The following is a 15,689-nucleotide window of genomic DNA, read 5'->3' on the forward strand; positions in this document are numbered from 1 at the left end:
TGCTACATACCAGGGACTTTTATTTATACATGAAAGGTTTATTCATACTCACTTTTACATGAACTCGCTCAACTTTTGTTGATTTTTCAAACTACATGTATTTCAGGGAATTAATGGATCTGGCGAAGTATGCAATCGTGTCAAGCTGCGTAGGAAATAGTGATGTCATCCAGGTTTAGGAGGTGTGACCCTTGCCTGGACGGGTTACAAGTCTTAAACCATGTTTTTATTTAAGTCTTTTGTTGGTCGTATGAACACGTTCTAATTTATGTCATGGTTGTATTTTGTTTCATGTGTCAACTTTTAAAACAATGTTGTTGTGGTATGGTATTAAGAAGTCACACCAAATAAACTTAATGAATGGATGACTATCATGTGTTTTATTTTCATATAGCATTGTTATGATTGTACTATGGTATTAAGAAGTCACACCAAATAAACCCACGCTTCTGCAAAAGCCAGGGTGTGAGAGATATAAAGTTTGGAGTCTAGATCAAAAGAAATTCATTTTTTTCTAGGGATGTCAGTTTTCATGAAACTATGTTTTCCTTTAAAAATGATTCATGCCTTGATCTAAACAATCTAAACAACTTAAACCAATTAAACTTTTTTGATAACTTTGATTTTTCAAGTGATATAAATCCCGATGATGAAGAGAAGGGTTCCATTGATTCAACTACTATGACTCAGCAACACAGTGATGAAGTTGAATAAACTGTTGATAGTGATGCTCAGTAGTCATCTGGGACTGATGATATGTCTGGCACTAATGAGTCTATAGGTGTTGAAACTGGTCCCGTGAGGGCTGAGTCTAGTAGTGTTGATGATGAGTCAAACCTTCCTGAGAGTACTCAACCTACAAGAAGATCTACTAGACCTGCTTCTGTTCCTAAAAGATTTGATGACTTTGTTGTTGGCAATGCTAGATATAGTTATGATAAGTTTGTTGATTATTCTAACTTGCCTAGTGAAAATGTTTGTCTTGCTGCTAATATTAAAAAAATCAATGAACCTTGCACTTGTAAGATGCTATTAAAGATAAAAGATGGATTGATGCTATGAATGATGAATTGTTTGTTCTATATAAAAACAATACTTGGGATATTGTTGATCTCCTTAGTGGTAAAAAACTTATTGGATGTAAATGGGTGTTAAAAGTAAAATACAAATCTACGGGTGAAATTGATAGGTTTAAGGTTAGGCTTGTTGCAAAAGGGTATAATCAACGCGAGGGCATTGATTTTGAGGAAACGTTCTCCCCTGTTGTTAAAATGGTAACTGTGAGGTGTGTTATTAGTCTTTCTGTTCAAAATAATTAGCCGCTATATCAACTTGATGTAAATAATGCCTTTCTTTATGATAATCTTAGGGAAGAAGTTTATATGACATTACCTGATGGTTTGGATATTGAAAATCAAAGTGAAGTATGTAAATTGAATAAGTCTTTATATGGCTTAAAACAAGCTCCACGTATGTGGAATGAAAGACTTGTTCAAGTGTTGGTTAAAATTGGTTTTGTTCAGTCAAAATGTGATCATTCTATGTTGATGATATTGTGTTGACTGGGAATTGTGAAGGGGAGATAAATAAGCTTGAGAATCTTTTGAAAAATGAGTTTTTAATTAAAGATCTTGGCTTACTAAAGTTTTTCCTTGGAATTGAGTGATTAAAGTTAATGATGGTGTTTGCCTATCACAAAGAAAGTATTATATGGATTTATTAAATGAATATGGGATGAGTGGAAGTAAACCCACTAGTTGTCCCATAGAACAAAATCATGTTTTGACAAGTTTAACAATGAAGGATTCAAAAACCGTTGATGTTAAACTGATAAGTAAACTAATTTACCTATCACATACCAGACCAGACATTGCTTATTTGGTTCATTATTTGTCTCAGTTCATGCATAGGCCAACTGAGGCACATACTCAAATTGCCTTCAAGGTGTTGGGATACTTAAAAGGTGCCCCTGGCACTGGCATTTTGTTTAAAAAGGACCGTACATTTCATTTAACAGCTTTTGCAGATTCGGACTGGACAAAATGTGTTGACAACAGAAGGTCGGTCACTAGTTTTTGCATATTTCTTGGTGAATCTTTCATTTCCTGGAAAAGCAAGAAACAAAGTGTTGTATCAAGATCGTCTGCCGATGCAGAGTATAGGTCCATGTGCAGTGCAGTGCTATATGTGAAGTGTTGTGGCTGATAAACGTTTTAAGGGAGCTAAAAGTTGATGTGGATATTCCCGTTGTGTTGAAATGTGATAACATAGCGGCCTTATCCATTGCTGCCAACCCTGTTTTTCACGACAAAACCAAACACTTTGAAGTTGACCTATTTTTCTTATGAGAAAAAATTGCTTTAGGTTTGGTTAAGACTTTTGGAGTCAAATCTGAGAATCAGTTGGCAGCACTAAAGGCCTGTTGCCGAAAGTCCATTGAGAAATGTGTAAGTCTTTAGGACTTACTAATCTCTATACACTGAGGGGATGTTAAAATAGAGTTTAATTGTTCCTTTACTTATTATAAAACATGTCCCTTTCTAATCATTTTTATTGTTTTATTTGTGAGGTTGTGTCTTGGGCTCCTTCCTTGTTCCGGGCTTAAGTTGGAGATGGGTTGCCTTGTATTGGGCTTTTAGCCGTTAAAGTTGCTGAGGCCTTTTAGCGTTGCTCCCTTGATTATAAAGACAAAAGGTTCTAGAGCTGGTCATACACACGAGCTCTTCATTCTCTCATTTACATTTCCTTGGCTGCTTGTCTGGTTCCCTGATCTTCACACGTCCATTCGTGAGTCTTGGGTTTATTTCTATCTTGTAAGATCATCCTGTTGGAGATCATTTGATTCACCAGTCAATCTGTGATGACTGGTTCATCTTTTTGTTGTATTTGTTTGGGAGACTTAATAAATCAGTTTGGTACTTTTGATTCTTGAGTTTTGACAAAGTGTCATCTTAAATTAAAAAAAAAAATATGCCATTTTTTATTAAAGGGTGGCTATGAACTTTATGATGGAGTATTTTATAAGGCCTAGTGTTGGTGCAATACCAATCTTACACGCTTGAAAGACTACACAAATCGTTTTTGGTTATAGAAAGATAATGTTTTTGGTTGTAGAAAGATAATATAACAGTGAATTGATCAATAAAACAAGTTCATTCATCCAACATTCAGAGTTTTAATATGGAGTGTTCTCCAAATTCAAAGCACAATAGTCCCATATGTGATGATACTTTTTAGTCTTAAAGCATACGTATGTGTATATATTATACACACACAAATACATAATATGACAACCATCTATACGGAATAAGAACTTTTAACTGATGTACAAAATCATATACCTAAAATCTCCATGACAAAATATATGGGAATATCTGGCAAGTACAACGAATAAACGAAAGAACCAACAACATCAGCAAAGCCAACCCGTTCATAATTAGCTAGCTAAAAACCAAATAAAAAAACCTAGTCATTGTACACTGATCGATGATCAAACTTTGCTATGCAAGATGAAATGGGTGTTTAATCTTTTTACCTAAAAGTAGATAAATATCGATCAACACATGAAAAACCGATCCTTGTACGTTGTTAGCACATAAGCTTACTAGAAAGATTGTCTAAAAGCATGAGGCAAGATAACTATAGCACTTAATTCTGTTCTTTGGGTTCGTCTTTTCGGATCTGAAAGGGGATGACATCCTCAAGTAGTCCATGATCAGTAACCAACGTAGAAGAACGTGAAGGGCAAAAACGTCTTTCTTGAAGGATATGAGAGTATGATGATAGAAGTGGGCTAGTATTAGTGGTGCTAAAGCTTAGAGAAGATGATGGTGTAGTTTGGTTATGGAAATAGGGTTGTAGTTGTGGTTGTAGGTGTTGGTAGTAAGGTTGTGTAAAAAGAAAAGAGGAAACATTACTAACACCACCACCACCACCATTAAAACCTCCATAACCCGGTGTTTCTGGCAAGATCCCTATGGCTCCTCGAGGCGTCATTGGATACGGGTGAGTGTGGGTACCTTCATAAGTTGTGATCACGATAGATGGATCTTCGGATGACCTTTCCACTCGCTTCTTTACTCCACAAGCCACACTTGTGCACCGATGGTAACTCCTGTTTTAAGAAACAACAAAACTAAATCTTTATGTGCAACTTGATGATATATAGAGTATATATGTGTCTCTATTGATCTTATGTTATATCAACTTTCTTTACATTGTATGAATGCATCAAAACACAAGTACTCCTTTTAAGAACTTGGGAACTACAAGAACCATGTAACGCATTTGTAAACAGTGCATGGAAGATTATGAAAATTGTGTTAGGCGAACAAATATGATTGTTATGTAACGGTTTTATGTATCGCCTTCATAGCATTACATATGGTCTCATACGATTCTCGTAATTCTTAACATATGTTTTGGCTTTAAAATAACCCTTCTCTCAAAACAACAAAAGAAAACTGTGTTATTCCATCTCGTACATACTAGGGCAACAAAATTAAGGGGTGTAGAGAGAGAAAAAATGGAATCTAGAGAGAGAGTATACCTAGGATAAGGGCTGTTTTTCACAGCTTTCTGACCGTACTTTCTCCATCTATAACCATCATCCAAGTGATCAATATCACTCTTTGTCATGAACGCAAATCTTGGTTCCCTTAGCTTTTTAGGGTTCTTCTTTTTGGGTTTTAACCTACAAGACACAATGAAAGATCCACATTAAACCACATCTTATTTATATAATCTATCAGAAAAAAAGAACACTTACTTTTGTAACAAATAAAAGAATATGGATAAAGAAAAAAAATAAAGATTTACCAAATCCAGCAATTAGATGCATCACTTAACATCTGTTAATCAAATCTACTTTTGGGTGCGTGTATGTGTGTGAAAAGGCCTCACTTTTCTTGATCAAAATAATAATCTTGAAAAATTGAAATATAAACCGCGTATGTGTGAAACCAGAACATGCTTTCACTTTTTCTAGATATTCATTTAGCAATGAATTAGAATGGTTTAACAAAAACATATAAAAAAAACCTCATATGTTAAATAAAAGATTAATCATAAAAACACACACAAGAAACACACATAAGTGTTTTAATTCTAAACATGAAGAAATTAAAAGCTTTTCTTGATATTCATCCAAAAATGATAACTTGATGAAGAACAACACATATAGTTAAACTCATAAAAACTAAAAAATTAGTAGAAAAAGAAAGATCCATTGTCAAAAATACAGAAACAACAAACACCCATAAGTGTGTGCTAATGGTGAAGAGAAAAGTACTTCCTCAAAAGTTTTCAGAAAATGAAAGATTAACAACTACGTGTAAAAACACACACATACATGTGTTTTCAAAAAAAGGGTTCTTACTGTTTATTAGTACTAGTACTCTTTTCTTGATCATCCTCATCATCATCAACATCATCATGATGATTATGTTGTCCTTCATCATCCACCAGAACTGATCTAATATTGTTGTTCTCCTGGTCAACATTATTAGCACCCTCGTTTGAAGAACACGAGACAGAAGAACTAATCTGGGTCGGTGTATTCACCATCTCAACCGTCTCCGGCACGGTGGAAACCGGTGGTAGATGCTGCTGCTGATGTTCCACCGGTGGAAGAGTAGTAGGTTGTTGAAGCAAATCAAATAAAGAAGCACCACCATAGTCTTGAAAACCCAACATGTCTAAGTACCCTTGATGCACATCAAAAAGACCACCACCACTACCACCATAAACTGCCGGAATCTGATCGGAAAATGTTGTGTTAGCCATCAAGTTTGAATTATTTAAGTTGCTTTTTAACTCCTCTAACGCTTTCTTTTCCATAGACTGATCAAAGGTTAAGATTCTTCATTTGTAGGCTCTCCAAATCTAGAGAGAGACAAGATTGAGAGTGTGGTTGGTTGGGTATAGTGTGAAGAGGCTTTTTGGATAGTTTTTGTAATACAAAAAGTGGTGAGAAAGGGAGATGTAGAGGAGGAGAGATAGCTTGTTTGAGAATTTAAAGTGGGGTCAATTACATCTTGCTCCCTCAACTTATAACAATTGTTTTGTTTAGTCCTCTTGTTGGTTTTCAATTCAATCACTCAACATATAAAATTATAAAAATGATCCATCAAAACAAACTTTTATTCTTTTAATTTTTTTTTTTAATATATGATGCGTATCTAGACTTTTTATTCAATAGAAGTAGCACTTTTACATTATAATGGGAAAGGCTAATTAATGAAACATAGTGTTAATCATAAGCTAATAAAACTTTATTTAATTTGAAGTATTAGACTATGTGTGGTGGCGAATAGGGCTACAAACGAAGCGAACGAACACGAATGAGACTTTGTTTGTATTCGTTTGTTAAAGAATATATGTGTTCACGAACGGTTCATGAACACTTACCGAACGAGATTTTATGTTCGTGTTCGTTTGTTAAGGAAATAAACTTGTTCGTGTTTGTTTGTTTGTTAATGTTAGATAACTAACGTTGACGAATACAAATGGAAATAAACAAACACAAACACGCGTTCTTGAATAGATCATATAAGACACTAACATTTATCAAATATTTTATTTGTCGGGATCTTGTAATATTTAAATAATATATAAAAACAAAACACTAACGAACTATCGAACACAAAATAATACGTTACCGAACGTTCACAAACATAAATGAACGAACACGACCTTTGTTCATGTTTGTTCATTTAACTAAACGAACAAAATTTCTTGTTCGTGTTCGTTTTAATAAACGAATGAACACAAACGAACTTCCCGCCAAACGGTTCACGAACTGTTCGCCGAACATTTGGTTTGTTTACAGCCCTAGTGGTGAAGGAAGACCATTGGGCATTATCCGTCATGTGTCGGTTCAGTCAATAATGAGGCATTATGGGTGTTTTCTAAAATGAGTGTAGTGGTATAATGCCCCATAATCCTCCATCCAATTATTACCCAATTATTTTTTTTGTTTTTTTAATTAAAACCAATAATATTTCGTTGGCAACGGCATGATTGGCCCAAATATCTCGACCCAGCGTTTGATTTGAAAGGCCCCAACCCAAATTTTCAAGAAAAACACCCATAGGGGCGGTAGAGGGGCATTATGGGGAGTTTTTTTTTTTTGGGAAAACGACAAAAAACCCACTACGGGTGGTCTTATAAGCTAGCATATTTATTTGTTATCATATGCTAGTATTATATATATATATATATAGGGGGCTGCTAGAATGAGAACCACCCCGAGTTGTAAGAACCGCGAGAACTACACCCCACGGAGCGCCGTTCGCCGCGATTTTTTTTTTACAAGTAGATGTGTGCATTATAAACACGGCCGTAAAAAATCACGGCGAACGGCGCTCCGTGGGGTGTACTTTTTTACACCTCAAGTTTGGTGTTTTTTAATTTTTTTTCTTTTTTCTTTTTTTTTTCACCAAACTTGAGGTGTAAAAAAGTACACCCCACGGAGCGCCGTTCGCCGTGATTTTTTACGGCCGTGTTTATAATGCACACATCTACTTGTAAAAAAAAATCGCGGCGAACGGCGCTCCGTGGGGTGTAGTTCTCGCGGTTCTTACAACTCGAGGTGGTTCTCATTCTAGCGGCTCCCTATATATATATATATATATATATATATATATATATATATATATATAGGGCGCTAAAATGAAAACCACCTCCAGTTGTAAGAACCACGAGAACCACTCTCCACCAATCAGATAATGACAACCAAAAGGTTAATATAGTCATTTAATCAAAACCATCAAATCATTTCTCTCTCCTCATTAAAGTCTCCTTTTAAAGTATTTTCAATTTCTGTTTCTTCACATTTCTCTCCTTTTTTTGTTATTTTGTAAAAAAGTTTTTGTAAAAAATGTAAAAAAGTTTTTGTAAAAAAATTTTAAAACCGTAAAAAAATGTTTTCATAAAAAATGAAAAAAAGTTTTTAAAATGTTTGTGTAAAAAAAGGTTTTTGTAAAAAAAAGGTTAAAACCGTAAAAAAGGTTTCGTATAAATTTTTGTCTTTTGTTAAAAAAAAATTATGAAAAAATTTTTTTTGTTAAAAAAGTTTTTGGTAAATTTTTTTTTTTTGTAAAAAAAAGTTTAAAACTATAAAAATCATTTTTGTAAAAAAACGTAAAAAAGTTTAAAAAACGTGTGTGTAAAAAAAAGGTCAAAACCGTAAAAAAATTTAATATAAATTTTTATTATTTGTTAAAAAGTTTTTGTAAAAAACAATTATAAAAAGTTTTTTTTTGTAAAAAAACAAAGTTTAAAACCGTAAAAAAAAGGTTTAAACACATGTTTGTAAAAAAACGGCGCGTAAATACGGGGTGAAAAAATGGGGCGTAAAAAACGGTTCGTAAAAAAACAGCACGTAAAAAACGGGGTGTAAAAACGGGGCGTAAAAAACGGCTCATAAAAAAACCGGGTGATAAAACGACGCGTAAATACGGGGGCGTAAAACGGCGCGTAAAAAAGGCGTAAAACGTTGCGTAAAAAACGGCGCGTTAAAACGGAGCGTAAAAAATGGCGCATTAAAAAGCCCGGTGTAAAAACGACGCGTGGAAAAGCCGGACGTAAAAACGGCGCGCAAAATAAAATTGTTTTGTTAAAAAAACTGAATTTAAAATGCTTTTAATAAAAAAATTCTATTTAAAAAATAAAAACTAATATAATAATACAAAAAAGTAATAAAAAATAATAAAGACAAAAGACAAAAAAGAGTAATTTTACTAAAGTACCTTTTTGCATTAAAATATTAAAAACATAATAAGACAAAAAGTATTTAATATTAACTTTAACTACTTTTAATCTCATCCATCCATCTTGTAGATCTAGTGGCTAGAAAGTGGTTATCTCGGTTCTTACAACTAGAGGTGGTTTTTATTTTAGCGGTTCCCTTTATATATATATATATATATAATGTAAGTATCTATAGAAAACTCACTTTAATTTAGAAAACCCGGGAAACTCAAAGCTCCCGATGTTTTTTTTCTTGAAAAAATTTACACATGTTATATACATGTTTTTAAGGGTTTTGGGCAAAAAAAAATCAAAAAAGCGCCGAGTAGATATTTTTAAAAAAAAAATAAACAAGTTTTGGTGTAACACATGTTACAAATATGTCAGATAAATGTAACATGTGTTACACCAAAACTTGTTTATTTTTTTAAAAAATATGTACTCGGCACTTTTTTGATTTTTTTTGCCCAAGACCCTTAAAAACATGTATATAACATGTGTAAATTTTTTCAAGAAAAAAAAACATCGGGAGCTTTGAGTTTCCCGGGTTTTCTAAATTAAAGTGGGTTTTCTATACATCCCTCCCCTATATATATATATATATATATATATATATATATATATATATATATATATATATATATATATGTTTGTATCGAATTGCACTTGATAATCTTTAACTTCAATAATTACAGACACAATCCTTTATTTGAAAAACTCATTACATTTTTCATTCTTTAGCGCTAACCAAGTTAAAATTTTGAGTTAAATCTGGTAATATGACTTGCACAAGACGGTAGATTGGTAATTTTACTCATTTGTTTAAAAATTAAAAATATATATATATATATATATATATATAACACATAAAATCCTAAATCTTTCTCTCATCTCTCTTTCCTCTCTCTCTCCCTCTCCCTCTCTCTCTCCGACCACCACAACAACAACCATCGACTCCAATCCCACCATAAAAATCAACACCGCCACACACATATCACACATAATCCAAAATCAATCACTAGAAACAAAGATCAAGAGTATAATCAACAGAGTATGCTTCTGTCTGTAATTTACGCATAATGATACCGATGATTTTCGGCAGAGAAAGATGGAGGAGATCGATCTGTATACAGAGGTAACCATGATTTTCGATTGAGAAATTTCAGAAAATCTATGGCTCCGATTGAGAAACTAGTGTTTACTTTTTTCCACAGCTTTAGGAAGGCAAGAAATTCAAGATGGAACTGACAGAATCACTAGGAAGTCAAAACAAATATCCACTATTCCAATTCATCTCAGTATATACTCTCCTCATGGTGGGTTTCTCATATAAGTTTTTACATATACACACATATATTATGTGTGTGTATACATATATAATATCTTCCGTTTCTATGATACACCAACCTTATTTTGTTCTTTGTTGATACTTGATACAATTGTGAACTTAACCTTAATTGATTTACTTGGATTGAAGAAAGTTGTTGTTGGTATATTTCTTCACCTTGTATGCTTGTAATTGCATTCTCTGATTTATCTAAACTTTATCCAACTAAGATAACCTATTCATTTGCAGAAGGATAACCTAAAAGTATAGTCGAAGATATAGAAAAGATCTGTATACAGAGGTAACCATGATTTCCGATTGAGAAATTTTAGAAAATCTAAGGCTCCGATTGAGCATGTTTTAGAGACAGGGAGAGGGGGGGTGTAGCTCGAATGATGGTGGTGGTGATGACACGGGCGGTGCTTGCAGTGTTTGTAGATCCAGAAAATCTAGGGCTCTGATTGTGGATGAGACCTTGAACCAAACGCCAACGGCGGCGCTGGTGGTGTTTGTAGATCCGACGGTGGTGTTATGATTTAGAGAGAGGGAAAGAGATAGAGTGGTTGTTGTGTAGCTCCGATGATGGTGGTGGTGATGTTACAGGCGGTAGCCGTGGTGGATTTAGGCGGTGGTTGAGTGGTTGTTTTATCAGAGAGAAAAAGAGTGTTTAAAGGGGATTAAAATAGTTGTAGTATGTATATATGTTATTTTTTTAATTTTATTTATTAATAACATTAAAATAAAAATATGAAATGACCATAATACCCTCATGTGACTAGATTTAACTCAAAATTTTAACCTGGTTAGCGCTAAAGGACAAAAGGTGTAATGAGTTTTTCAAATAAAGAAGTGTGGTTGTAATTATTGAAGTTAAAGGTTATCCACTTCAATCCGATACAAACATAAAGGACGAAAAGTGTAATTTACCCTAAATATAATGTTAATTACATAAATAGTTAATAACTCCTGACCAAGTACACAGTTATGATCTTTGAAAGTTAATTAACGAGCATTTGGTTATTAGGATTTGTATAGTTGTGATGTTTAAAATTGAAATTTGAAGGAACTGAATAATAAATTCTGTAGGTCCACTAGCGGAGGGTCTAGTTAACCGTATCCTTGTTATGCGACAAACACGGTTGTGCGGAATCCAACCGGTAAGTTAAACCGAGATCGAGACACAAAATAAAGCAAAGAAACAATACAACGTTTAAGGCTTCAGATCTATTATGAACCAGAGAGTTTTGTTTACAAAGATTACAAACGATAAAGCTCTCACAAACTCACTCTGTTCTCTTGTGTCTCTCTGCTTTGTCTTCTGTCTTCAGTCTTGTTTATATAGGACCAGGTACGACGAAACTGAAGCAGTGAGTCGACGAAACAAGTTCAACGACGAACTCTAAGTTCGTCGTCCATCATCACGACGAAATCACATTTGTCTTTGACGAAATCAAAGTGATTTCGTCACTTTGATGGGCCTGGGCTTGGGACTTGGTCTTCGTCGCATGATGAAACTTCGTTGGATTCAAGACTTCGCCAAAGGCAAGCCCAACCAAATGAGTGGCCCAATTTCTTCATGCATATATACGTTCATGATTCTCAACAATTCAGATTTGTAGAATTTAGTCAACAAGTGACATCATCATGACATCATCATGATGATGTCATGATGATGTGGCGGCGGGAAACGCTCGCGGCTCTCCGTGCTTCGCGTGTCGAACTTTGGGACGCACAACGGAGGAATGTCGTGACGTCGGACTTGAGCCGAACCTAACCGAGTCAAACCGAACCGAAACGAATCGAGTCGAGTCGCGTCCACATAAAGTGTATCAACAAACTCCTCCTTGGACGCTACTCGTGAGGTTCGACTTCCATGTCTTCCATGTCGGAGAATCTTCAAAGTCTTCACGTTTCATAAGCAAGAAGTGTATCAACAAACTACCCTTTTCATTTAGGAAGTGTGTTAACAAACTCCCCATTAAGATAAGCTCTCCCTTGAGTTATGCTCGTGAATCTTTTGATCTTCAATTCTTTAGATCCTTGTGGTGTTGATGATAGGTCAGCGGCAACTCGATCATCTTTATCTTTTGAGTGCCTCCATGTCGTGTCTTCATTCCAAAGCTTGTCATCGAACATGTTCTCTTCGCCTTTAGCATCTGCACATGCAAGAAATCTAAACGCGTAATGAGAACAAACGCTTGGAATATAGTAAACATAAACAAATGACACACATGTGACTATGTTTCAATCAACTACTGTCCGACAGTTTCTTTTGAAAAGTTAACATATTGTTCAATTTTAGTTTTTAACTTTCAAAACTTGTAAATTTTGACCATTTATGAAGATTCAGTCATTTTGGTTTCCGTTCAGGTTTCAGGTAACAAAGACTCGAGTTCCAACATCGGGCAATCGAAAATAAGATAGAAATAAAATCTTTTTGGCTTTTAAAAAGTTTATATTAAAACACACCTAAAATTTTTTTGGAATTTTTGAATATGTGAAATGTAAAGACAGAAAGCAGTAAATAAATATTTACAGACATTAATTTTGTGAGTTTCGAGGGTAAGAGGATCATATCAGTGTACGGTCATGCCAAAACGCTCTTGTTGTTCAATTAGTTAATATTAAGATAGGCATCCTATAACGATTATCGGTATTGTTATCCACTTAAACTCAACTTATCAGGTGTACTCGTGGCGAGGGGATACGTTAAGGTATGATTTATACTTACTGACCGGTGTTCATCCACATCACGACACATTCCTGTATCAAGGTATGCACGAGGGCTCATCTTACTGGTGAGTATACTATTTATCGTCTGTTTTGACATATAAAATGTGAGATACTCACTTATTTTGGATGAATACAAGCCCTATGTGATTAAATCACTTATTGATGAGGAACTTGATATTCGATGCATGAAGGGCACAAGAGCAAGTCCGTGAACAGGTTAGTACCATCGTACCGACAAAGAGAAGAACTTGACTCCCAGATAAACTGTGATATTTTATCACTTATTGATAGGGACATGTGATTGTTTATCACTTATTGAGGTCGTATGCATCATGTAATATATACATGTTTGTATGATATTTACACGTATGTATGGTATCATGGAAGATCTAGACTTGCGTCCCCGTTGTTTTCGGTAAAAGAAACAACCATGATACCCAGATGATAAACAGCATAAGGACCACGTATCTCAGAACCTCGGCAATCTATCAAACGAGATTTCGGTACCAAGACCATATGCCAATGAGCGGTTCCCACACGGTCTTCAGTCGATTTAGGTTTATATCACCCTGCACACTTTAAAATGATTGTGAGCCAACCGATACATCTTATATAGAGCTGCTTATCGTTTTTCATTTAAGGTTTAAAGAGGTTTGGACAGACCACTGATGTACTATCATTTTCTCTTTTTCTCGCCAGGAAACTCATTTTTGTTTTTCTATTGTTTTTGTGTTTTTGAAATTTTTCGATGTTTTTGTATTTTTAAAATTTTTCAATGTTTTTGTATTTTTCGATTTTACTCCCCCTAAAATGCAAAAAGTACGAGAAATTAAGAAAACACAAACAAATATTTACAAAAATGATTTTTCTGATGTTGGTTTTACTCTGGTTTGACCTTAATGCCGTTTACCATTAGTAAATAGTCAAATCATCATTTGTCAAAAGCTTTGGTAAAAATATCGGCACATTGGTCATCGGTGTAGACCTTAACAATATCTATAAGTCTTTTATCAAAACAATCACGTATAAAGTGATATTTGATTTCGATGTGTTTGGTCTTTGAATGCTGCACAGGATTTCTAGTGATCTCTAAGGCAGCAGAATTATCAACGAAAATAGGAGTAGATAGGAATTCAAAACCGTAGTCGCGCATTTGTTGTTGGATCCACAGGACTTGGGAGCAACAACTTGAGTCAGCAATGTATTCAGCTTCACAGGTTGATGTAGCGACACACGTCTGCTTGTTGCACTGCCATGTGACCAGGCGATTTCCTAAAAACTGACATCCAGCCGTTGTGGATTTTTCGTCGATTTTGCAGCCACCAAAGTCAGAATCACTGAACGCGATCAAGTCGAAGCTATTATCCCTAGGGTACCAAAGACCGCTGTCCGGGCAACTCTTCAAATAGCGAAAAATCCTTTTTACAGCTGCTAGATGTGAGGCCTTCGGGTTGGCTTGATAGCGAGCGAGCAGGCATGTAGGATACATTATGTCGGGCCTCGAGGCTGTGAGATACATAAGAGATCCGATCATTGCGTGATAAAATGAAGAGTTAACGCTTTCACCCTTCAAGTCCGGAGTAATCCCGTGATTCTGTGGAAATGGGGTACCACTAGGCGTTGCTTCGGACATATGGAACCGGCTCAAGATGTCTCCGACATATTTAGTCTGATGGATGAATATCCCAGACTCCGTTTGTTGAACTTGTAGGCCCAAAAAGAAATTCATTTCCCCCATGGCGCTCATCTCGAATTTCTCCTGCATAACACACTCGAAGTCCCTACACAAAACATCGTTAGTTGAACTAAAGATAATATCATCTACGTATACCTGAACCAACAGAAGATCTCCATCCTTTTCTTTGATGAAGAGAGTGCAATCGATAAGACCCCGGCGAAAACCATTCTTCAGCAGATAGTTAGATAAGGTTGCAGACCAAGCTCTCGGTGCTTGATGTAATCCGTAGAGAGCTTTGTTGAGCAACCAAACCCGATCAGGATGAATAGGATCTTCAAAACCCGGAGGCTGTTCGACATACACCTTTTCTTCAACCACACCATGTAAGAATGTGCTTTTCACGTCCATCTGGTAAACCTTGAATCCCTTGAAGGAAGCATAGGCTAGAAAAATCCGAATAGCTTCAAGACGTGCAACCGGAGCATAAACTTCATTGTAGTCTATCCCTTCAAATCATGACATCATCATGATGATGTCATGATGATGTGGCGGCGGGAAACACTCCCGGCTCTCCGTGCTTCGCGTGTCGAACTCTGGAACGCACAACGGAGGAATGTCGTGAAGTCGGACTTGAGCCGAACCTAACCGAGTCAAACCGAACCGAAACGAATCGAGTCAAGTCACGTCCACATAAAGTGTATCAACAAATTCAATTGAGTATCAATTTTGTACTTGATTTGTAGAGTTGTAAAGAATTTGGAATAGAAATAAAAATTAAATTAGAAAATCACCCCGTAAAATCTTTCCACCCTAATATGAACTAGTATATAGGACATGTACTTTGCGATGAGACCGTTAAACCGAAAAATAAAAAAGTAAATATAAAAACGTTGAACCATACATTCACATTGAAACATATTAACTCGCAAAAGCTAGACCGAAATGTAAAATATATAAAAGAATAACTAATAAGACTAACGCACTACGATGAAGCCGTTAAACCACAAAACAAATAACATAAGAATATTGAACCACACACGTGCATTGCAACGTGTAATTCACAAAATTTAGAATGAAACAACGACAAATTTATAAAATATGAACAGTATATCAAAGTTGAAAATAGAACAGTGTTGGGGTAAAAAAGTGAAAAAAATGTTTGTGCCAAAATTGTAAAATGAAAAAAGTATAAGGGTTAAA

General features: G+C 35.2%; 1 protein-coding gene across 1 annotated transcript; it reads right to left on the bottom strand.

Moving 5' to 3' along the window:
• Positions 1 to 3,304: 3,304 nt before the first annotated feature.
• LOC110897944 (probable WRKY transcription factor 48) lies at positions 3,305 to 5,976 on the bottom strand. Its single transcript, XM_022144680.2, has 3 exons — positions 5,378 to 5,976; positions 4,550 to 4,693; positions 3,305 to 4,114 (listed from the first exon to the last, which is right to left on the bottom strand). Exons 1-3 carry the CDS (start codon positions 5,836 to 5,838, stop codon positions 3,649 to 3,651), a joined length of 1,071 nt encoding a protein of 356 aa, XP_022000372.1. The 5' UTR covers positions 5,839 to 5,976; the 3' UTR covers positions 3,305 to 3,648.
• Positions 5,977 to 15,689: the final 9,713 nt, after the last annotated feature.

The sequence above is a fragment of the Helianthus annuus genome, chromosome 13 (assembly GCF_002127325.2).
Source record: "Helianthus annuus cultivar XRQ/B chromosome 13, HanXRQr2.0-SUNRISE, whole genome shotgun sequence".
In the NCBI taxonomy this organism is placed as follows: Eukaryota; Viridiplantae; Streptophyta; class Magnoliopsida; order Asterales; family Asteraceae; genus Helianthus; species Helianthus annuus.

What these genes read in the sequence shown, in the direction of transcription:
- LOC110897944 (XM_022144680.2), bottom strand. Translation starts at nt 5,838, where the DNA reads ATGGAAAAGAAAGCGTTAGAGGAGTTAAAAAGCAACTTAAATAATTCA. An exon ending in AGTACTAGTACTAATAAACA is followed by an intron (nt 4,694 to 5,377) that starts GTAAGAACCCTT and finishes TGTGTCTTGTAG; the next exon opens with GTTAAAACCCAAAAAGAAGA. An exon ending in AAAAACAGCCCTTATCCTAG is followed by an intron (nt 4,115 to 4,549) that starts GTATACTCTCTC and finishes TTCTTAAAACAG; the next exon opens with GAGTTACCATCGGTGCACAA.